The 23,568-nt window shown below is 38.8% G+C and overlaps 2 protein-coding genes across 8 annotated transcripts; both read left to right on the forward strand.

Moving 5' to 3' along the window:
- The first annotated feature begins 246 nt into the window (after positions 1 to 246).
- On the forward strand, positions 247 to 3,520 carry LOC131336104 (small ribosomal subunit protein bS21c-like). The gene is made up of 2 exons (XM_058371768.1): positions 247 to 841; positions 3,252 to 3,520. The coding sequence occupies exons 1-2, from the start codon at positions 453 to 455 to the stop codon at positions 3,346 to 3,348; spliced, it is 486 nt and encodes a 161-aa protein (XP_058227751.1). The 5' UTR covers positions 247 to 452; the 3' UTR covers positions 3,349 to 3,520.
- Positions 3,521 to 5,104: 1,584 nt separating this feature from the next.
- On the forward strand, positions 5,105 to 22,661 carry LOC131336105 (uncharacterized). 7 transcript variants are annotated; one of them, XM_058371769.1, is made up of 28 exons: positions 5,105 to 5,238; positions 5,337 to 6,174; positions 8,526 to 8,587; positions 9,636 to 9,735; positions 10,646 to 10,761; positions 11,630 to 11,723; positions 11,826 to 11,905; positions 12,525 to 12,667; positions 13,576 to 13,691; positions 13,786 to 13,877; positions 14,306 to 14,429; positions 14,524 to 14,584; positions 15,172 to 15,320; positions 15,522 to 15,592; positions 15,702 to 15,875; positions 16,201 to 16,302; positions 16,384 to 16,473; positions 16,673 to 16,748; positions 17,026 to 17,119; positions 17,221 to 17,290; positions 17,404 to 17,583; positions 18,914 to 19,036; positions 19,124 to 19,207; positions 19,299 to 19,480; positions 21,266 to 21,404; positions 21,575 to 21,634; positions 22,064 to 22,168; positions 22,244 to 22,661. In XM_058371769.1, the coding sequence occupies exons 1-28, from the start codon at positions 5,167 to 5,169 to the stop codon at positions 22,355 to 22,357; spliced, it is 3,711 nt and encodes a 1,236-aa protein (XP_058227752.1). In that variant the 5' UTR covers positions 5,105 to 5,166; the 3' UTR covers positions 22,358 to 22,661. The 7 variants fall into 7 exon arrangements, with proteins under 7 accessions (XP_058227752.1, XP_058227753.1, XP_058227754.1 ...); XM_058371770.1 differs by having other exon boundaries at positions 12,528 to 12,667; XM_058371771.1 differs by lacking the exons at positions 5,105 to 5,238; positions 5,337 to 6,174; positions 8,526 to 8,587 and adding an exon at positions 9,325 to 9,488.
- The last annotated feature ends 907 nt before the right edge of the window (positions 22,662 to 23,568 follow it).

Genomic DNA, 23,568 nt, shown 5'->3' on the forward strand with positions numbered 1-23,568 from the left:
GAATCCACCACATGTTAGGTGCAGATATATATTTTTTTACATCATAGGAGGTATTCTCACGTCTAAACGGGATGAGATCAATCTACCTAGGCCTGACCGTAAGATCAATCTACTTAGGCCTGACCGTAGGGAACAAAAACTCATGGAAAGCAGTGAAAACAAGTTTGGAGGGGAGAACCACTGGATGTGCTCATGAGACTACCCACATGCAATTTTGCCTCCTAACTGATTGCGCTACCCTCAAGAATCGAACTCACACTCCCGTACCCTTGGCAGTAGAGACATGTGGAAATTAAAATACGTGGGGTGCCCGAAACATCGAATAATCTCTGGCGCCTGCTCCACAAATCACAGCCACAACTATCTCGGGTTATCCAAGATCCGACCCTTTAAACACCTGACACACCACTTTATCCCTTGTCGGATTTACCCAACGGACGGACTCCAATCTAATGGCTTCCTCATCCCTCCTCAACCTCCTCTCCTTCTCCACCACCGCCACCGCACTCTCCAAACCGCCGCCGCCGCCTAAATCCCCACTCCTCCGCCTCCCTCTCTCCTCCTCGTTCCCTCCGCTCAGAAAGAGAAACCAGGGGTGCAAATCCTTGCTGTCGTCGTCTGAGCCGTTCTCGTCGACTGAGCCGTTCTCGTCGTGTGAGTCGTTCAACGTCGAGGTCGAGATCGACGAGGACGACAACGAGGACAGGCTCATAGAGGAGTTCCGGAGAGAGGTGATGAGGGCGGGCGTGATCCAGGAGTGCGTGCGGAGGAAATTCCATGAGAACAAGCATGAGAAGAAGAAGCGGAAGAATCGTGAGGCCGCCAGGCGTAATCGTAAAAGGTTTGATCTTTTCTGCTGAATTGGCACAATTCTTTGTTCTTACCAAATCTGAGTGAAAACTTTTAGTATAATTGCTCCGGCTCTGAATGGGCACCCTGCTAGTGGGCAGTGGTGGGATTGGGCCCACAACCTGTCGTGCTGCGCCTAAAAGATGGTCGGACACTTAGAGATATTAAAAATAAGTTTGAACACTCTAACGATCTCCAGCCCTTACCTTCTATTTAATACTCAAAACTCAAATTTACAATTGTGCCGTTAATGAAGTTTTTACTCAAATCTGTCTCTGGATTGGGTTTTACCGTTGGAGTTCATCATACCATACTCCAATTTGAGTAAGAAAGTATGAGTAAGGGTCATGGGTGTTGCCTGAAAGAATTGAACGCTCCTACCATTTTGGTTGAAACATTTCTTGGAACCCCTGACACAATCCCAAGTTTACCTCGAAACTAAATTTGGTGAAACTAGGTTTTGACCTGATTTGATAAAAAGCAAGTTTAGGTCTCTATTTGAGTATTATCAATTTGACTTTTGATTGGAGCCCATTTTTAGCACTCTGTGTTGGGATGGGTTATGTTGAGATCCATGTGTGGTAAAATTTTGTGGGATAGCATTAGAGACAACAAATTTTGAGGAATGGTGAGGTAGTACCGAATCTACAGATCAAGTAAATTAAGTTAGTTTAGGCATGTCTATCTCAGATCAGTAGATGCAGCAGTTAGGAAAAAGATATGGTTACGGTTGATGGTAGCACCTAGGGGAGGGATAGACTGAAATGGAATTTGGAGACGGCATGATACCACGTTACACAATGTCTTTATAGTGCCCAATGGAGAAAATGAATTCATATAGCCAGCCCAATTGATTGAGACTCAAGGCTCGGTTTGGTTTATTGAGCCCATTTTTAGTGTTTCTTGCACAAGTTTTAATTTTGACGAGATTTGTTGAAGGATTGGAGAAGCTCCAATGGATTTGGATTATGACTAAAAAAAACTTTTGGTTTGGAGGGTGGGGTTATTTGCTAGAAACTAGTGTTACTGGCACGGCAGCTTAATTTGCTTGATCCCTCTATTATCCGGATAGGTTTAATATGCTTCAAACATTTGGGATGTTGGCTGGAAAGTTAATGTCTGTATAACCTTTGGTTGGAGATGAATGGGGTGATTGAGTTTCATGGAATGATGGTACATGCTCTTAGGCTCTGTTTGGAGAGAGGTGGATTCATAATGAAGGGATTTGACAATATTATCCAATGAGAGTAGCTGAAATTTAGAGTTGTTGATTTACATATGGATTTCAAGGTTGACTTTGGAGTTTATCTTTATGGATTTGAAATTACTATGACCTTGTAGTGATTTGAAATTCTTCATGTTAAAGATTGTCTGCTGTTGTTTTGCAGACCACCTATATATAAACCTTACCTAGTTTTCTTGGAATTGAGCGTTTGATTCTCTCCATGGAAAACCACATCTATCTGAACAGAGGCTCAAGTCCTTGTTGGATAACTTTGTAATTCAGGTGTCTCTGTTCCTTATCGGAGTTCAGATGTTATCTATAGAGGCTGTGTTTGGATTGTGGATTCGTAGACCCACTTGCCACGGAAAAGGAAAATGGTAGCAAAACTGAAGCTATAGGATCTTCAACTTCATTATTTTTCCTACCTTAATCCCTCACACACCATAATCCCAACACTGCCTACAGGTTCATTTTATAGGTTTTGCGTAATTCAGAAGTACCATTTTTAGTTTGTATCCTTTACTTTCTTGGTTGCAAAATTACACCTTCTGCAGTCCTGTGGTCTGTGGGTGCTTTGGGTAGTTCTGTAATCCCTTCAGGCTTGTTTGTTTGCTTGGAGATAAACGGAAATGATATGAAATTCATTGAATATGTATATGATATAGAATCCCCTGCGATATAGGTCTCCATAGGAATGGCAACAAAATCCGGGGTTTGTTTTGGCTGGGATTGTGGCATGCATTTTCAATTTTTTTCCGTCATGCGAATTTATGTAGACCAAAGGGAAAAACAGTTCCGTCATCGCTATCTTGATGGAGGGGATGTGAAATCCTACACCTTGTAATTGGGAATTCCTGTACTGCACCAAACACTGAATTTCTCAGGCCCATGGGATTATATCTTCAATCCCAACCCCGAATCCCCACACAAACGAGCCCTTAAGAAATTATGCCCAATACGGGTGCATAATCGTATTGGGCATAATTTCGTCAAGTACATCATGCCCGATAGGGTTCGTTCTTTATTTAATGATGGCCCTCAAGAAATTATGCCCAATACGGGTGCATAATTCCGTCAAGTACATCATGCCCGATAGGGTTCGTTCCTTATTTAATGAGAGATGATACCCTGCTTGGGAAATTATTTTCTTCTGATCTGCTTTGTGTGTTATTCACAGACGCACCCCTTATAGAGATCCAGCACTAGATGAGGCAGAAGCCGCCAGGACCAGGGAAGAAGAAGAAGATAGGGATGATGATAACTGGGACTTTTGATGTTGTGAGAATTCACTCTCTTTCTTCTTCCTTTGGACTCTGTTTTTTCTTCTTTTCTTTCACCCCCACACGCTTGTGTGAGGCTTTTGGTTCATGTAAGCTTTCAGGAGAATTGCAACTTTTGAGTTCTTTTTGTCTTTGATCTTATAATCAGGAACCACCTTTTTATTCATAGTACGTACATACAGGGCTGTAAAACTCTTTCTATTTTTTTTTCCTGGCAAAAAAATCTCTCAGTTATATTAATACGAAAACAAAGTACACCAAAGCAAAATAAAACAAAACAAAAATTAGGAAAGCCGCTTAGCACAGATGTCGACCCAGTATTCCGCTCAAGAAGGTAGGTGGGTGGATGGATGGATGATTTGCCACCGGATCTTGCTCCCGCCACAAGATCACAACTGCCTTGAGCAGTTTGAATCATTTTCGTAGGACCAAAGTGAGTCCCGCAACAAATCAATTAATTATTAGTCTGCAATTAAGTAGTGTTTTCACAAATCGTAATGCCCTACTGGTATCGGATTGAGCTAATTTATTTTAGGAGCCCATAAAAAATGTTTTTAAGTATAATGAGCGGCTAGAATCATTTTGGTGGGACAAATGAGTCCCATAAAAATCAATAAATCATTACTCTACTAAGTGGTTTTTTCACAATCGTAACGCTCTACTTATATCGTATTGAGCTAATTCTTTTAGGAACCATAAAAATATTTTAAAAATAATTAGCGGTTTGAATCATTCATGTACTTGTTTAGCGCTCTTCTTTTGTTTGCTAAATCCGATTACTAATTTACAGTATTATTTTTGGCCCATTTTTGGTCCCAAAAATGATTCAAGACTGATCATTATTCATAATATTTTTTTTATGAATTCCTAAAAAACATTAGTTCAATCCGATATCTGTACGACAATAGGAATTGTAAAAAAAATCACGCAATTTTGGACTAATGACTAATTCTTTGTGGGTCTAATTTTGGGTCCCACAAGGATGATTCAAATCGCTCATTATCTTGGAATATCTTTTATGAGTTACTTGAAAAAAATTAGCTCTGTTGGATATGGTTTTATGAATTGTGAAACAGGTTTTTGTTTGCTTTGTTTAATGCTTTGTTGCTGCAAACAAGCCTTAGCAAACAAAAGGAGGGCACATGTGGGGACCTCTTAATGAAGCAAAACGACAGCGAGTGCAATTTTGTTCATCTTTTTTGGTTCACACCATTTCAACCAATAGAAAAGTGGGTAATGTTGACAAAATTAAATTCATCTCTCATAATAACACTATAAGTACGTGGGCAATTTTCCTTAACAAAAGGGAAAACGACGGTTTATGACGTGTTTTAATAATTAATCACGCTAAGGATAAATTAAAAATATTTGTTAATACTGAAAATGCCATTGACGAATATTAATTATTAAAACACGTCATTGGCCGTCGTTTTCTCCAAAAGGAAAGCACATGGACAGTGGACCCCTTTAATGAGGCAAAAAGCCATCGCTTATTGGAGTGGGCCGGGGCTGCTGCTTCACGGGGACGTTTCACCCCTCCCCTCCCCTCCCCTCTCCACCTCGCTCTCTGACTCATAACCCTATAAATACTGCTGGCCGATTTTCCTTAACAAAACACGCTCTCTAAATCTGCTGCTGCTGCTGCTCGCCTTCTCAGCTCTCTCTCTCTCTCTCTCTCTCTCTCATAACACGGGATTCCAGTTATATATAAGAACTTGTTCCGGGAGTTTGCGCTCTCAAAAGAAGCTGCTGCTGCTGCTGCTCTTGCGCTCTCTCTCTCTCTCTCTCTCTCTCTCTCTCTCTCGACGAGCGATGGATTCCAGAGAAACCAACTCGAACAAGAGCAACCTTCCCGGGAGACCTTCCTCCCCCAAAAGACAAAAGGTTTTTGTTTTGTTTTCTTGTCAATTTATACAGTCGAATTTTATATCTATCTTTGTGGTCTGATTCTTTTTCTATTTTCGTTTTTTTTTTCCCGGAAGATCGAGAAAGCAAATCAAATCACTCACGATGGACAACAGAGTCCGTTAACCGTTGGTAATCAACTGAACGGGAGTAGTGCACCGTCCCAAATTCTGCTGGGGATAACTTTACCGAATCAAATCATGCACAATGGGCAACAGAGTCCGGTAGCCATTGGCAATCAACCGAACAGGAGCAGTGCACCATCCCAATTTCTGTCGGGCATAACAAAACCAAATCAAATCACGCACTATGGACAACAAAGTCCGGTAACCATTGCCAATCAACCGAACAGGAGCAATGCACGGTCCCAATCTTTGCCGGGCACAACTTCACCAAATCAAATCACGCACAATGGGCAACAAAGTCCGGTAGCCATTGTTAATCAACCGAACAGGAGCAGTGCACTGTCCCAATTTGTGCCGGGCATAACTTCACCAAATCAAATCACGCACAATGGGCAACAAAGTCCGGTAGCCATTGGTAATCAACCGAATAGGAGCAGTGCACCGTCCCAAATTCTGCCGGGCATAATTTTGGCAAATCAAATCATGCACGATGGGCAACAAAGTCCGGTAGCCATTGCCAATCAACCGAACAGGAGCAATGCACCGTCCCAATTTGTGTCAGGCATAACTTCACCAAATCAAATCACGCACAATGGGCAACAAAGTCCGGTAACCATTGGTAATCAACTGACCAGGAACAATGCACCATCCCAATTTCTGTCGGGAATAACTTCACCTAATCAAATCACGCACAATGGGCAACAAAGTCCGGCAGCCATTGTTAATCAACCGAACAGAAGCAATGCACCGTCCCAATTCAGCTACATGAATCCCAATCAAATTCTGCCGGGTATTTACTCGATTTTCCAAACGTTAATTTGATATAGAATGTAAGAGCATCCCCAATGGGGATGTAAACCAGGTGCTATAGTTATAATACAACCCAGATGTAAAAAAAACTTGCTCCAATGGGGATGTAAAATAGCAATTTCAGAGATGTAAAATGGCTTAGATGGAAAAGGGGATGGATATTTCCATCCCCATTTGACTACAGCTATAATTGACAGGTCATGAGCCAACTGATTCTACCAGAATTTTGGACAGCCGGAGGTTACCTGATTTCGTCGGAAAGTCGTCGGAAATTGGAAGAACACGCCGGAATCTGGTAGAACTTGCCGGAATCTGGAGATCACCGTCTCCGACCCCGATTCTTGACGATCCATGGATGGCGCAGATGCATGCCGCCGGCTGTGCCCTTCTGAAACCCTCGGCTGCGTGCCCTTCCGGCTGTGATTTCCCTTCAGTTCAGAGAGAGAGAGAGGGGCTGGGTTCTACGAACCAGAGAGAGAGAGAGCGAGAGAGACGGGTTGGTCGTAGAAGAAGAGATAGAGACGGTGTTGGTGATCTGTAGAAGGAGAGGGAGAGAGTAAAGTAACTGGGTTCAGGGCTGGATTTTTCTTCTCATCTGTTCGTATAGAGAGAGAGAGAGAGAGAGAGAGAGATAGAGAAAAGAAAAGAGTAAAGTTGGGTCTGTTTTGACCCCAACGTTTGGGTTTTTTTTTTTAAAAAAAAAAATTTATTATGAGGATCCGACCAACAGATCACAAAATGACACCAACGGTAAATTTTTTTTTTTTACCTACAAATGTGTGTTTTGAATAGAATTTTACACAACAAAAATTTTCTCACTTCTTCACAAACACCCTCCAAAAAAAATAGTGAATGGTGTAGTTGAGAGTGGATGAGAGTAAATGACTGAAATAAATGGTGTAGTTGAGAGTGTAGAGTAAATGGATCAAGTAAATAATGTGGTTGAGAATTGATGGGAGTAAATGGATGAAGTAAATGGTGTAATTGAAGTAGATGAGAACTAAAAAAAAAATGGGAAACTTGCACAGAATACTTTTATATGGTCTAGGCTAGTATTTTTTTTTTCGGAATTTTTTTTTTAAGTCCTTGATTATCATTGGATACCAAAATTATTTTTCAACGAAAATAGTATTTGAATTAGGGTTAAGAAAGTTGAAGAAAATTAAGGAAGAGGAAAAGTTAGTTAATTATCCAACCTTTTTTTACATCTCACCATTGGATAGGAGTGGATTCTATTTTACATCCAACTAACTTTTAACCACTTTTTACATCTAAAATAACTATCCATCCACTTCTAAAATACATCCCCATTGGGGATGCTCTAAAGTAGCTCTGGTACCATATTTCTTTGTGTCTTTTTTTAGTCTGTGGCATCTATATTTCTTGATTATAGTTACCTTAAATGTTACTTCCGAAATGATAGTCCGGTTGCAAAACGATGATTTAAAAATATTCGGTTTTTTTTAAAGAAAAAATTTAAATTTTTTTCATTACTTTAAAGAACTCAATGATATGCAGTGAATTGTCAAATAATCAAAAAACTGTATGATTTTTTAAGTTTCCATTTTGCGAGCCGAACTATCGGGACAAAAGAAGTAATGTAATAGGCAATTATTGGAGTCGGCTGAAGTCCAGTCCATCCATTCTCCAGCAATGGGGGGCCTAGTTCGGGCCCACGTGAATGATCATCTCATGTACTTTGCAAAGATTAATATTTTCATGCCAAAAATTTAGCTTGAATGAACATGGATTGCACCACCGACTAATCACACCTGTGCAAGGAAAAATAAACCTTTCACTATGCAGTTTTTTTTTTTGCACAAGTGTGATTCGATCGTATAGCAATCGATGCCTGATTAAATTGATTTTTGACATGGACATCCGTCTTTGCGAGGTTTATGAGATGAAAGATTTGGATCATTCTCGTGGGCCTGGGGTGGGATTAAAAATGGTTAAAATTGAACAGAAACATGAGATTAATGATTGGATGGGAGCCAGGTGCCCCTTCTATGGTTCAATGTGGTATTTACTTTTTGGCTCATTTGTTAAATAAAAACGGTATTAGTTGCGAATTATTCTGGACAGTTACAAATGGTTATGCACGGTAAGCACAAAATTTTTATGAATTTTTTTTGTTGGTTATGAAAGTAGGTTATAGACTTATAGCAGTGTGTACCAAGGTTATAGTAGTGTGTGCCCTGCGCACGGTTTTCAATAAATTTTCTCTTTCTATCGATCTCCACTTATTACTCTAAAAAATCTTCCTCAAAACCCAAAACGAACTGATTTTTCTTTTCAGTCTTATAATTTCCCTTGAATTTGCTGTTATAGGTTTAGAGGTGACGCCCATGTTTCCATTAAGCGTTCAAGCGAAACTTCTACGACAATTATGGGTTTGTGATCTCTACTTTATTTTCATTAGTAGTAATATTTTCTGTGGTCGCTTTGTTCTCAATTTTGTTTTCTTGTTTGCGTATATCAAGTACATTGAATGAGAAGAAAATAAAATAATTTTTCCTACATAGACATAGCACAGTGTTGGGAAACGATTCTCAGAAATTAGACGTGTTAGAAATTATTCGATCCACAATGGTTCTCCACTCTAAACATAGAGACCACACAAATTGAACGATTCCAAACACATCTGTATTCGTATCTTCAAACCAATTCACTATTTACTGAATTACTGGAGTAATTGGGAACCCAGGTGAATTTTAGTCAATAATTGGGAACACGTTGACAATTTCACTTTCAAGATTCGCGCAAAAGTGGATGGACCCACTTTGGGGACCCTTCTCTGTCACACGAGTGATTATTCAGCGTTTCAGGACTAACTAACTCGTGGGGACGATGCTCACGTGTTCCTCTCCATTATTATTTAAGTAGCGACAAATTATGCGATAGAAAAATTATCATCATTTCTGATGGAAAATTATCATTTATTTATGTTGGATGATTGCAAGATAAATGACAACCCATATCGCGTAGTGACAAATTTTCATTTGCGGATAACACGTAACAATGCCACATGATACTCCCGAAATACCCAATAATTTGCCTTATCACGCACTATATGGTTGGCCTCCTCTCTCTCTCTCTCTCTCTCTCTCAACAATAACACTATAAATAAATGGGCGATTCTCCTCACCAAACACGCTCTCTCTAAAAGTTGCTGCTGCTGCTGCTGCTGCTGCTGCTCCTCTCTCTCTCTAGAAACCAGCTATGAATTCCAAAGAAACCAACACAAACAAGAGCAACCTTCCCAGCGGACCTTCCTCCCCCAAAAGGCGAAAGGTTTTCCCAGCTTTGAATTCCAAACACCTAATTAAACAGTCCAACTTTAGTACTACTTTGTTTTCTTGTCAATTTTATGCAGTCGAATTTTCTATCTAGCTTCAGTCTGATTCTTTTTCTAATTTCGTTTATTTTTTTCCACTGAAGATGGAGAAAGTAAAGCAAACCATGCAAAATGGGCAACAAATTCCGATAACCACTGGTAATCAAACGAACACGAGCAATCCACCTTCCCAATTTCTCCCGGGTATGTATCCGATTGTTCAATAGTTAATTTAATATAGAATCTAAAAGTAGCTCTGGTACCATATTAATGTTTATTCATTTTTTGAAAAATATTTTGAATCTATAATCAAACCAAACCGATCCTTGTGTTCCAGACACAATCAATTTGGGTGGGCTACATGAATGAACTCTGGTTTTCCATTAAAGCTATGTCAGGGCTACCTGTAACCAATCTTATATATTCCGTATTTATATTTATGATTAGTTAGCAACTTTAATATTGATGTAATACGCAAGTATTGGAGTCGGCTTAAGTCCAGTCCCGTCCAGTCTTCAGCAATTGTGGGGCTCAGTTCGGGCCCACGCAATTGATTCTGACAGTTCATCTCATACACGTTGCAAAGATTCATATCCATGCTAAAAATTCAGCTCGAACTGCTATCGATTGCTCTACAAACTAATCACACTTGTGCAAGAAAAAATAGACCTTTCACTATCCTTTTTTTTTTTTGCACAAGTGTGATTCGATCATAGAGTAATCGATAACCGATCAAATTGATTTTTGACATGGACGTTCATCTTTCCGAGGTCTATGAGATGAATGGTCCCAATCATTCTTGAGGGCCCGGGGTGGGACTACGAATGCTTAAAACTGGATGAGACAGGAGGATTTGTGATGGAGCCAGATGCCCCTTCTAAGGTTTAACTTAATACGTACTTTTTGGCTCATTTGTTACGAATTTTTTTGTGGTGCTAGTTGCGAATTATTCTGGCTAGTTACTAATGGTTCTGCATGGTGCGCACAAAAATCTTACAAATGATTGCAGTTAGTTATAAAAGCATCGGTTATAGTGCACCTACTACCATGGCTTCTCCTAGAATACACGTGATTTTTCTTTTTTGTTCAGCCTTAATTTCCCTTGAATTTGCAGCTATAGGTTTGGGGGCGACGCCCGTGTCTCCAGTAAATTATTTTCTTAGGGATCAACTTCTACGACGATCACTGCGGCAACAACAGAGGTTGACTAACGGAGCGCCAATGGTTCCGGTAATGGATTGTTCTTTATTAGAAAGTAGTAGAAGAAAAGAATACCAAAGGTTTTTGACAAAGCAAATCTGAAAGTTTATGCCTTTTTTTGGGTTCATTCTATCTTCCCTCAAAGAGTAAGGTTAATGTCTACTGGCACAGCAGTATCTGGCACTTCAAAATAGTTAGCCAATTCTGCAGTGCCACATTGGCATGCTGCAAAAATTATTGTACACATTCTTTTGTTAGTAAACTTTCCTGGAAGTAAAGGGAAACAAGGAAAAAGGATGCAAGGCAGGGGGAAAAGCAAATTTTGTTCCAATTTTATCGGATGTCCCCGTAGGAACAAAAGCAAGTTTTGGTATTTCAGTGTAAACAAACAATTCGATTGTAACACTTAGCTTTCCATATTCTATTTGTTGTTGGACCGTGTACCATCTTCCTAGAGAACATAGATGCATTTAAATGTATCATGAGAAGAAAAATGTATAAAAAAAAAAGCCCACAAATTGAAGTTGAGGAATGCACATACATATCTATTCTACCCTTGAAAGCCCAAGATCCACTTTCCAGTGATGTCCCCTTCCCACTTGCATTGCATTGTCTTTTAACCTCCTTTCACAAAAGATTTATTTTTTGAGCAACTCTACGTGTATACCTTTTGGACATAGATTCAGACGCAGCCGTTTGGTCTCATAATATGTGCGCTCCCTGTGGGATCAACCCAGTGCAAGGTGTCTATATCTGCAAGATGTGCACAGAATTTTAACCGGTTATATTTGTTCTGAAGCTCTTGAAGTTTTTAGAATATTTACTCTTAGCCTCTTCATTTTCCCCTTACTCAATTTTTAGAAACTTAAAAAACTTATTGGTGGTAAATTTCATACAGAAATGCAGTATGCAACAGACGTCAAAAGCTTTGGATACCAAAGACAATAATGCTCCCATACCAGCTGATCCTGTATCTTCTCAAGCAGGACAGGGTAGCTTTTTCAAGCATGTCATTTGCATTCAATAAATCATATTTTGGTCTTTCCAAGGAGATGATTTGGTCACATTATATCAAAATTGATTTACCTATACAGGAGATGAATCAATCAAGCGGAAGGAAGTATTGTTAGGCATACCGACACCTTGTTCCAAGCTTCTGTCAAAGCATCCTTTGGTATTTCTCACTTGAAAGATAATTAATGAGTTTTTTTGCTAATGAACAGACGATTAGTGGATTGCATGATTGCGTACCTGTTTTTAGTTTTCCTTTTCCATTTTTCTTATACACTGGAAGTGTAGAAGAGATATTTTTAGCTACTTGTTAGGTGCACATGAGGATGTTCTTGTTCTCTGACTTGGCTATTTTTGAGCGGGGCGCGGGCAGGTAGGGGGCCAGGATTTTAACTAGGGGTGGTGAATAAATATAATTAGGTGCTGACGGAAGCTGTTGCACATCATTGCAGTCCGACTCTGTCCGACCTCTTATTTGAGCCTAAAATGCTACTCCCTCGTCCCTATTTAATTGTCCACTACGGTTGCGTGCATTTTCAATGGCTTATATCTCTCAACGTATATGATGTTTTATGTTTTTGAAATCATTGTCTTATAGAAAAAATTGAGATCTATCAAATAAGAGATCCATATTGCATATTTTTAGCAATATACGTCAAGAGATATAAGCTGTTGAAAATGCACGCAAAATCGTAGTGGACAATTAAATAGGGACGGAGGGAGTATGACGTATGAGATTTAAAATTACCTGTGTTTTGATGTTGGTTCAAACTATCCTTCAGCAGGTTGTGGAAGATGCAAACAGAAAGGCACCCACGTCCGCCATCTCCCCCAGCACTGCAGCACCCATAAAAGATATCGTTTCAGGGATTCTTGATGGCAGAGGAATATTGGTCACATTTGGAAATTTCCCATATTATTTATGGTAGAGACCTTCCACACAACAATGTGCCTTATTTTATATTCATTTTTGTATACGTGCTATATACTCCAACATCCACTGCAGATGTTACTCAGTACGAATATCTTAATCCTATTCTGTAGTGGTTTTTGATTTGATAGAACAGTGTTGACTCGTTCAGTAGTAGGTTTCATGGTCTACACTTGACACTTGAGTTGATAACCATTCATGTTACCCGTATATCTTTACTAAGACGGCTATACATCTTTACATAGTTACATTGCATGTGCACAGTGTACAAGTGGATTCCAATGAGTGCATATGTGCTGATACCTGATGATATTGTTATCTCACAAGGGAAACAATGTAGTACTAACTACTAAGGAATGACATGAGATGTTCTTCGATATGGAACACTATTAGAGTCAACGAGTTGGGGATGTTACATTAAGCAAACAGTGATAAGTAAATGCTGAGAAACATAACTTAATCCGTGGATGTTGTTTGGGGCAGTCCTAATCTAATTTAAATGGCCACAATTATATCATCATCTTCACTATTTTTTTTTTGAACGGCATACTTTTTTTTTTTTTTGAACGGCATCAACATCTTCACTATTAGTAATTAAGGTATCTTTATGACTCTATGTTGCTTCTATCCTACTATAAGGCCCTTTTTTGTTTTTCCCAAACTAAAAGTGTGCGGACCATGTGATAAGTAATCCTATTGGATTAACAGTGAGGTTGTTACTAATACCACAACCCCCTAGTATTATTAACACTGGTGTTGAACTGTAAAAGTGCTCCTAGTTGAATCTCACCTTGTTTTCGCTATGTTGTTTTCTCTTAGAGAGTGTGCCTTATTTTCTTTTGGTTTGTCGTTTTTCATTTCATACTCATAATAGGTGTATCAATTGTCCATTTTTCTTGTAGTGACAGAACAAAACATGCGCTGGTTGCATCCTTCTTTCTACACAGGAAGCACAAAGAGTACGCGAGATGTAACGCTGATGCTGGAAGATTTAGAATTATTTTCTCGGGTCCTAAAGGTGCACAAGACTATCTGGCCCAATACTTACAGGATCATTTTCAATGGAAATTTCACCACTACAGCTTGTGAACTTTCTCACATCCATGTTACAGGTTCTAGGATTTATCAAGAGAAGTTGGCAATGGCACTTGCTCATCACGTTGGGGCTAAATTGCTTGTACTGGGTAACTCTTTTTTCCCAGCTGTAAGTGCTAAACCTTTCCAATTCTAACAGACTGAGAGAACTTCTGCTTTGATTTGTTTACTATAAGGCCCCATGTGTTTGTCCAGACTAAAGCATTGGATTGGACTATAAATCCAAGAATACCACATATCCCACATTTGGTATGAACTTATGTGGCTCGGATTAGATTATCCATCAGATCTTATATTCAACAAAACATGAGAAAAACAATATCTTGGGCTTGGTGGTATTATTTATCCTCTCCCAATTAGTTCGATGTGCTGATGTGGTTACTTAGCTTTGAGGATTGTACATCCCTTAAGTATTAGTTCAGTCAACAAACAGGGCCTAGACCTCATAGAACTATGCTACCTCTAATTGGTATTCCTGTGACTAGTGAAGATGGAGAGTTTTTACAGGTTATAACTGTTGGGTACACTTTACTGTAGGATATGTCTACAATGGGTATAGGGCCATCACGTGATGTGTTGTGGACCCACTTCCGCCACCGCGCTACTCAATCCCTGGCAAATCCTTCTCATTCTGAAATGAACAATCATTCTTTCAAAAAAGGTATGGAAATCCTTGTTGCTTGCAAAAGGATTTTAATCTCCACTTTTTAAGTGAACTGGGAGCGTTGAGCACTAGGTGTAACTTCTTACTGCAGGTGATCGAGTGGTATTTGTGGGTTCAAATTCTGGTGGCTTACGCTTGACGGATTCACCTAGGTATAATTTTCATGACTTCATATCAATTGTGCCGTTGTGGCTTTGCTTAGAGCCATCCTAATTCTACAGGTCTGACCTTTCAGTAAGCATTGTGTTTTGAGTCCCTATGTTCCCAAAAGTTAGCTATTTTTTCACCACCTTCCACCTTTTTCCAATTCGCAAATCAACATATACATGTGTAATGAGATATACATTTTGATGACTCTTGGAAGATCACCATACTGAGGTGTTGGCATGATTACATAATCTAAGGGGATGAGCTTTCCCATTTACTGGAATATAGAAGTTGCTTAATTACTCTTTGTGATGCGACAGGACTCCAACGCTGGGCTTACCATTTACATAACTGTCACAAATTTTCATTCACATGGTTTCCTACAGATTTAAATCTCTCTCTCTCTCTCTCTCTCTCTCTAGACATGCATATCTATGATATTACACGTACTCAACCCTCTATGTCTGTCTATCTATCTATGTGCCTACCTATCTACGTACTTTTCCGATAAAAGACTCATCAGTTGGTTTGAGGTCTGCTTGAACTTGACTATGTTTTTAACTTTGTGTTATCAATTCTTTTGGATGTTTAGGGGCCCTACTTTTGGAAGCCTGGGAGAAATTGTTTCCACTTCTCAAGTCAGCTATTTATCGAAACTTGGTGTAAGGTTTGATAACCCTATCCATGGAGGCCTAGACCTAGGAGGTCAATGTAAAGCAGGTTATGGCTTCAATTGCAATGGTAATCTTCTATGCCTATCATATATATGTTGAACACCATGATTTCCTTAGGCTGTATTTGGATCAAGGGTTTGTATAAGGAAAAGGAAACTCACCATAGTCAGAATTCAAATTTTGCATTGCCTTACCCAAACCCATGATCCAAACACAGCCTTGTTCAACTTCCGTTGCTAAGAGAATTGAGTTATGACACTTTCTTTAGCTAATGAACTTTGTCTGGACCCCACAACACTCAAGGATTTCGACAAATCGATCACCAACAACTATCTGGAGGTGTGATGTTTTGCTGATCTATCCAACCTAACAGTTTTTTTGAAGTCTCTATGGTTCTTCGGGGTTGTTTTGTTTAGCTAGTTATTCCTGTCATTTTGGTATTTCCCAGGCCATAATGTGTGCGAGCCGAGATTCTCCTTTAATTTTGTTCGTGAAGGATGTTGACAAGTTTGTTCAAGAAAGTTCGGAAGCTTACCTCGTAGTGAAATATCTTATCAACAAGCTTCCTGTAAATGTTTTTGTGATTGGTTCACAGACGGATACAGAGAACAACAAAGAAACGGTAAATGAAGATTAATTTTCAGGAATTTCTCTTGCATATTGCTATATTTCATATTTCATATTGCTATATTGGTTTCTTTAGTTTGTTTTCGTCCAAAACGGGCGTAGTGGTTTAGTCAACCTTACTAGTCTGAGTCATCCAGTGAAGCTTTTCTAGTTAATGGTTTAGTGAAGTGGTTAATACGATTTATTTTATATAAGTTATTTTTACACTGTGCTTGTGAGTTATAAAATTTAATTGCCTTGTGGAGCTCCAGCTAACAATTCTTGATCACATTTTATAGCAAGTTTTCCATGCTAAACAGTTTCTTTTTCAATTTTCTCAGGAAAGCTATTTTGGCAAATATGAGAAAGACATGAAGCTTACTCTGACGGCAAAACTTCTATCAAACCTTTTCCCAAATCAAATACCTATTGAGATGCCAGAGGTGCCCAGTGTCGATTACTTCTTTTTTGACACCATTTAATTTCACTCTGTATCTAAACATAGATCTATCAAAATGATGCAGGATGAGAAACATATTGCTGTCCTAAAGCATAAATTCTCTGAGGACTCTGAACTGATAATAGCAAAAGAAAATATCACGTGCCTTCGGAATGTAAGAAGTTCCAACTCTCTCTTTTTGATACAGGCTTACTATTCTTAGAGTTTATTACAGCTCAAGAAAATTTAGAAACTCCCGGGGTCAGAGAAGTCAATTAGGTTCTGGTAGTCGGGGATTACTTATATGTCTACACAATGGTACTAAAACTGTCTGTTTACTGAACCTGGCAAATACTTCTTTTCGTAATAAACAGGTTTTGATCCGAAGTGGTTTGGATTCCGAGGAACTTGAGGAATTAAGCATCGTGCATCAAACACTTACATATGAAAGTATGTTGTCTCTTTATGTTTGCTTGCCTTACTCCATGGCACTGTTTGTTTATCCAGATTAAGGCATTTAATTGGACTATAAAAGGGAACCAATTATCCCACGTTTATTGGAAGTTGGAACTTTTGCAGCTAGAATTAAATACCTGTCAGATATGATAATCCTGAAAAATGTGAGACATATCCTATGAGATTATATATATCCTTTAACCATTAGTCCAGCCAAACAAACTGGGACAATGGGTACAGTAAATTATCGGTAGTGTTATGCTGGTCACAGGTGCAAAAAAGGTAGTCAAATGGGCTCTTGGCTACCAGTTAATGGAGTACCCACAAAGCATTGAAAATCCAAACCTTGTTTTGTCCTTAGAAAGGTATCAATTATTTTCCCAAGTTTGTATTGTCAGTTGTCCAGTTGAAATATTAATCACAGTAAAGCAGTTGTCAATTCTGTACCATTTTGCAACTCTAGCAGCGTTGAGTATGGTGTTAATGTTTTACGGGAGACCCAACCAGAACTGAAGACCTCAGAGAAGTTGCTCAAGGTAATCCTTGAAAATCTGTGTACAATTTCTAACATTGTCATTTTATTCTGTAACTTTGTAGCAAAATGACATAGAACTTGTAAATGACTTTGGACTTCTCTGATCCACCTCAGGATGTTGTAACGGAGAATGGATTTGAGAAAAATCTCCTAGGTGAAGTTATTCCTCCCAATGAAGCTGGAGTGAAGTTTGATGATGTTGGAGCCCTCGAAAATGTGAAGGATACGTTGAAAGAGTTGGTTATGCTTCCTTTGCAAAGGCCTGAATTATTCTGTAAGGGGCAACTAAGGAAGGTGTGGTCATTTTGTGTACTTCAGAAAGCAAGTATATTTGCCGAACGTGTTTGGAGTAAAAAAGATAGCGATGTCAAACGAGTTCTGCTTTGGGCACAAGTACAAGTTCCCTAGGATAGCGTCACAGTCTGTTCCTCTATTGCATATGAAATGCCTCAGGGTCTGTTTGGATAGCCTTGGATGTCAAATTGTTAGAGCTTGTCCTGCATTGCTTAATTATAATCTCCAAAACTAGTATATGAGCTTGGGAGGCCTCTCCACTCATAACCAATTGGTTTTGAGTTGGTTGCTTTAACATGGTATCAAAGCTAGGCTTTACGAGGCTTTTGAACAAGACTCTCTTGATTGATTGCCTCGTTGTTTGTGCCATAAGTGCACATTGTTTCGTTCTGATCCCAATGTTATGGATCCTTTGTTTACCTCTCAATGGGCAGGTTAGGGGTCGCATGTGTTGGGAAGTGTTAGAGCTTGTCCCACAATGATTAATTATAACCTCTAAAACTAGTATACGAGCCTCGGCGGCCTCTCCGCTAATAGCCAAGTGGTTTTGATTTTGGATGCTTTAATACAAATCAAAGGTTTTGAGACTATTATTCGATAATAGTTGAAATTTTGTGTTAGAGATTTTTTATTTTGAGTTTGAGCTTGAAAGCTCTGTTATGATGCATACAATTATGACAGGAAACTATTAATATTCTACTTTCAGTCAATCTTTCACTTTAGTTTCACAATCCACTTGTAACTTCACCTCGTAGTTTTGTTAAAATTGAACATCAAATCCGTTACTATTAAATTCCACATTTAACCAGAAGAACCCTTGATACAAATGAAATACACTGTTGTACATTGTGCTACAAAACACTTGTAAAAACCTGAGGTGTAAGACATCTAGGGCGTTTCAACAATTCAGCGATTTCTCGAGTCCTAAAGGCATCTCCACTGGTTAATGCAAAATGGCAATGCAAGAGCCAAATTTGGCATCTTGCAGAACAAAAATGCTATAATTTGGCATCCTGGTCTATTGTGGAAATATGACTTCTATTTTTCCTGAAAATGCCAAATGCAAGAGAGAGTATTGCCAAAGATTGGCAATTGTCCAAACCTGGTGCTATAGCCCAAAATTGCCAGATATTTGAGCAATCATATGATTTGCAAGAGGAATAGAACATTCTGGAGATTGGTTTTTAAGAGGACTTGTTAAATTTTGGCTTTGGCAAGTATTTTACGTCAGCCTTGATGCTATCCCTTGGTAGTACTGTTCTTTTGTAGGTCCATGCATACTTTACGTGTATATAAATTCATAGCATTTACAAAAACTTATTGTCACCAGCCTTGCAAGGGGATACTTCTATTTGGTCCCCCAGGAACTGGGAAGACCATGCTTGCAAAGGCTATAGCCACTGAAGCTGGAGCAAATTTTATCAATATCTCAGCATCCACGATTGCCTCAAAGGTTAGCTTCGGAAATATTGTAGAACAATCTCATCTATCTCGATTGCTATAGCTTCTAACTTTTTAAACCCCCCCTTCCTTGTTATAGTGGTATGGCGATGCTGAGAAGTACGTGAGGGCTGTTTTTTCACTAGCGATCAAAATTAGTCCTAGCATTATTTTCGTCGATGAGGTGATCTCTTAGATCTCTTCTGGATATGTGTGATAGTCAAATTACGGTAGTTTTCAAAAATCTTAGAGCTGATACTTCGTATTTTTTTTAGGTTGACAGCTTGTTGGGACACAGAGGAAACCACGAGCATGAACTGACGCGTAGGATAAAGAATGAGTTTATGTTGAATTGGGATGGTTTGCGTACAAAAGATGGGGAACGGGTTTTGGTTCTTGCTGCCACAAACAGACCCTTTGACCTTGATGAGGCTGTTATTAGGAGGATGCCACGCAGGTAAATCTTTGTTCTGCGGGTCTCAACCAAGGAAAAAAAAAATCATCAGCTGAAATGTTTCTGTTTTCTAGGAAACTAAAACTGAAAATGTGGAATCTGAAACTGCTTCCTCCAAAACATTGCAAAATACTAAAAACAGAGTGATACATTGAGTTATTTCAACTCCTATTAGAAGATCCAAACATGATCATTTCAAAATTTTCCAGATTCATTTGACATGGCTCTTATGTTTCCAAAACGGTGTCAGAATGCTTCCAAAATGTTTCTAAGATGTTTTTATTCCTAGCTGGGCGAAACAATTCACCAAACGAAATTATGATCCTTAGTATTTCACAATATGCGTTTAACAAGATTATTATGACTAGGAAGATGCCCGACGAATGGAGAAGGAGATTCTAGTACCTATCTATAAGAATAAAAGGGATATTCAAAGTTGCAACAACTATAGAGGTATTAAATTGATGAGTCATACGATGAAATTGTGGGAAAGAGTTATTGAGCATCGCTTGAGGATGGTGACTACGGTGTCAGAGAAATAGTTTAAGTATGGTAGAAAAACACAGAGCAAAGAAGAAGGATCTCCATATGGTTTTCATAGACTTAGAAAAGGCTTATGATAGGGTGCCTAGAGACATCATATGGTGGGTTCTGGAGAGAGGGAGTGACCAAAGGATATATCGAGGTGATTAGAGACATGTATGAAGGTGCCGTCACTACCATTCGATCACCAGTAGGGGAAATGAGTGAATTTCCAATCACTGTAGGATTGTATCAATGGTCAGCCTTGAGCCCGTACCTCTTTGCCTTAGTTATGGATGAATTGGCTAGACAATTTCAGGAGAATATCCCATGGTGTATGATGTTTGCAGATGACATTGTCCTCGTAGATGAAACCGCTTGAGGTCTTAATACGAAATTAGAAATTTGGAGGGAAGCATTAGAGTTAAAGGGTTTTCGGATAAGTAGGAGTATAACTGAGTATATGGTGTGCAAGTTTAATGGTACCAGCAGTGCGCACGAAGAAAGAGTGATGATCTAAGACCAGGAGATACCTAAGAGTGATCATTTTAGGTACTTAGGCTCAATTATTAGTAGAGATGGAGAGATTGCCGATGAGGTGACCCATAGGATCCAAGTGGGGTGGCTCAAGTGGAGAAGCGCTACTGGTGTACTGTGTGACAAGAGGGTACCCATAAAATTGAAGGGAAAATTCTATGGAACTGCCATCAGACTAGCGATGCTTTACGGGACAGAATGTTAGCCTATTAAAAAACAACAGGTGAACAAGATGAGTGTAGCGGAAATGAGAATGTTGAGGTGGATGTATGGTAAGACCAGACAAGACATGATTAGAAATGAAACGGTTCGTGAGATGATAGGTGTAGCACCCATAGAAGAGAAGTTGAGGGAACATAGGCTAAGGTGGTTTGGGCATGTCTACCGTAGACCAGGAGATGCAGTAGTTAAGTGAGCAGATAAGATAGCTTTGGGTAGCAATGCTACGGGGAGGGGTAGACCTAAATTGACATTAGATATTGTAATGCGCAAAGATATGAGTATAGTAGGTTTGTGTGAATAAGTGACCCTTGACAGAGCTCAATGGAGGAAAAAAATTCATGTAGCCGGCCCCAAGTGATTGGGACATAAGGCTCGGTTTGGTTTGGTTTGGTTTAGTATTTCACAATATGCAGTTTTGCTTTGAAATTCTGAAAATATTGACACCTTTGTACCCATCCAACTTTGGTTGCAAGATTAAAAGCCATTGAAATTTTTTTTTTCCTGCAGATTTATGGTGAACTTGCCCGATGCTCCAAACAGAACTAAAATTCTGCAAGTAATACTGGAGAAAGAAGAGTTGTCTCCCGATGTTGACTTTGATGTAATTTCCAGGATGACAGATGGATATTCTGGAAGTGATTTGAAGGTATTTCTTGTCCTTGCCCGTCGAAGTGCTTTGTGGTTACGTACTACAATAAAAAAAACAATGCTTGTGGTTTTCATGTTGTACAGGTTTATTTTATAAAAAAAAATGTTGTACAAGCTTTCTTTGTTTTCATTTCTTCTAAAGTCTTTGTTTTTCGTATTACATTGCAGAACCTCTGTGTCACTGCTGCATACTGCCCCATCAGAGAGATATTACAGTCCGAAAAACAGGTTTGGATTCTTCCATGATGAAATGAGCAAATGCTATTACAGTACCCGACGACATTCAGAGATGGGAAGACTTAAATGAGTAGCCATTGCTGTTAAGAACAACTGAGATCCAATGAGAATTTGCGCGTAGCTTCTGGTCTTTGATATCAAAAAATAAGGTTGTAATTATGAAATGGACATGTGAGAATTTGGTCCTAGCTAGTGGAACAAGAGAGACATGGATCTATATTCACTACGCAATCAAAGGATTTCGCCCCCCAAAAAATCACAATAGAATATTTTCTTTGCTTTGTTTTTGCACGATCACATGCAGAGTGTCTGTTTCCATACAGTTATTCCTAAACCTACAACAAAATTTCTGCCCATTCTGTTTATTTCTTGGGACAAGATTAGATTATGTATTACTTGAATATCTGGAGCTTTTGACAGAAAAATGCTGCTACCGTACCAGACGTGGAGTCCATGCCAGCATTGAACAACACTTCTGAAATTCGGCCGATAAGTATGGAGGACTTCAAGTATGCTCGAGAACAGGTGCAAATCTTCTTTTCTGATTCTTAATTGCTTTACGATGTTCTAATCTCTAACTCTACTGATTGGTGGTAACAGATCAGTGCTAGTTTCTCGACCGAGTCCATGAACATGAGTGAGCTATTAAAGTGGAATGAATTGTATGGTGAAGGAGGTTCACGGAGGAAGACAACTCTGAGCTACTTCCTGTGAAGTATTTTTTCAGTCTTTTGTTCTGTTTTTAGGGTTGAGTTTTCTCCTTTCCTATATGGTCTTTTCCATAACGTACATTCAAATGGTGCTTCTTCTTCTTTTCTTTTTTGGGTTTTTTGAGTGAAATGTGGGAATCCAAATAGAATTCCCTGGGCTAGGTGTGTTGTGATGATAGCAAGTATAGTGAGTTTACATGTTTTGTGGAATTGCCAATGCTCATATAGAGGCTAGGCTCTTCCTTCTGTATAGTGAGTTCACGTGTTAGGGATGTCTAAAGTTGGCAATTTTTTTTTCTTTTGCAATATGTAGAATTTTTTTCGATCGTGCAAATTGAGGTCGGTATGTTGATCATTTCATATACTCCCTCCGTCTCTAAATAAGTGTTCGGCTTGCAAAATTAGGCTTTACAAAACATGCATATTTTTTATTAAAAATTTTAATTTTTTTTCACAATCTAATACTCCTAGAACTCATTGCTATCTATTCATTTGTAAAAAAAAGTTGATTTTTTTTAATGAAACAAATGCATTTTTTTGAAGGCTTAGTTTTGCGTGTTAGACACTTATTTAGGGACGGAGGGAGTAAAAGGTATTTTTGGTCATTTTTAGGAGTACTAGTTTGTCTTTTGTGTAGGATGTGATTCTTCTAACAAAAAAAAAAATGTCTAGTTTAGTTATATTTGCTATGGTTTTCTGTATCAACCAACTAATAGAAAACGTGTCCCGGGAAATATTTTCAAAATTACAAACGAACACTGGAAAAGTTTTCCAAAAAATGTTTTCTGCCTGAAACATACGGGGCGTAAATGAACTACCATGTAATTTGGTTGAAGTAAAACATTTTGTTTACCAAACGCAGGATTGTTCTTCCCTAATACGAGTAATTTTCTGGGTATATTAATTCACCATTTCCATTCGGATAATTCGATAACGTTTTCTGTTTGGTTTCTTGTTTGTGAGGGTAACAAAAAGCAACTCAAGGGAGAACTAGTAGTAAAATTCACGGGCCACATGCAAAGAAACCCAATAAAATTTTTGGACCAGAGGGCCAGCCGCTTAAAAATAATTTAATAGAGATTGACTTATTCATGGATTAACGGCTCCTCTGTGAATAAGCCATTTGTAGAGTTAAACGATCTCATCCATTCGTTTCAACATTAGACGGTCCAGATTTTAATGAAATAATCTTCTCCGGAAAAGTTTTATTAACAT

This window comes from Rhododendron vialii, chromosome 8a (assembly GCF_030253575.1).
Source record: "Rhododendron vialii isolate Sample 1 chromosome 8a, ASM3025357v1".
NCBI lineage: Eukaryota > Viridiplantae > Streptophyta > Magnoliopsida > Ericales > Ericaceae > Rhododendron > Rhododendron vialii.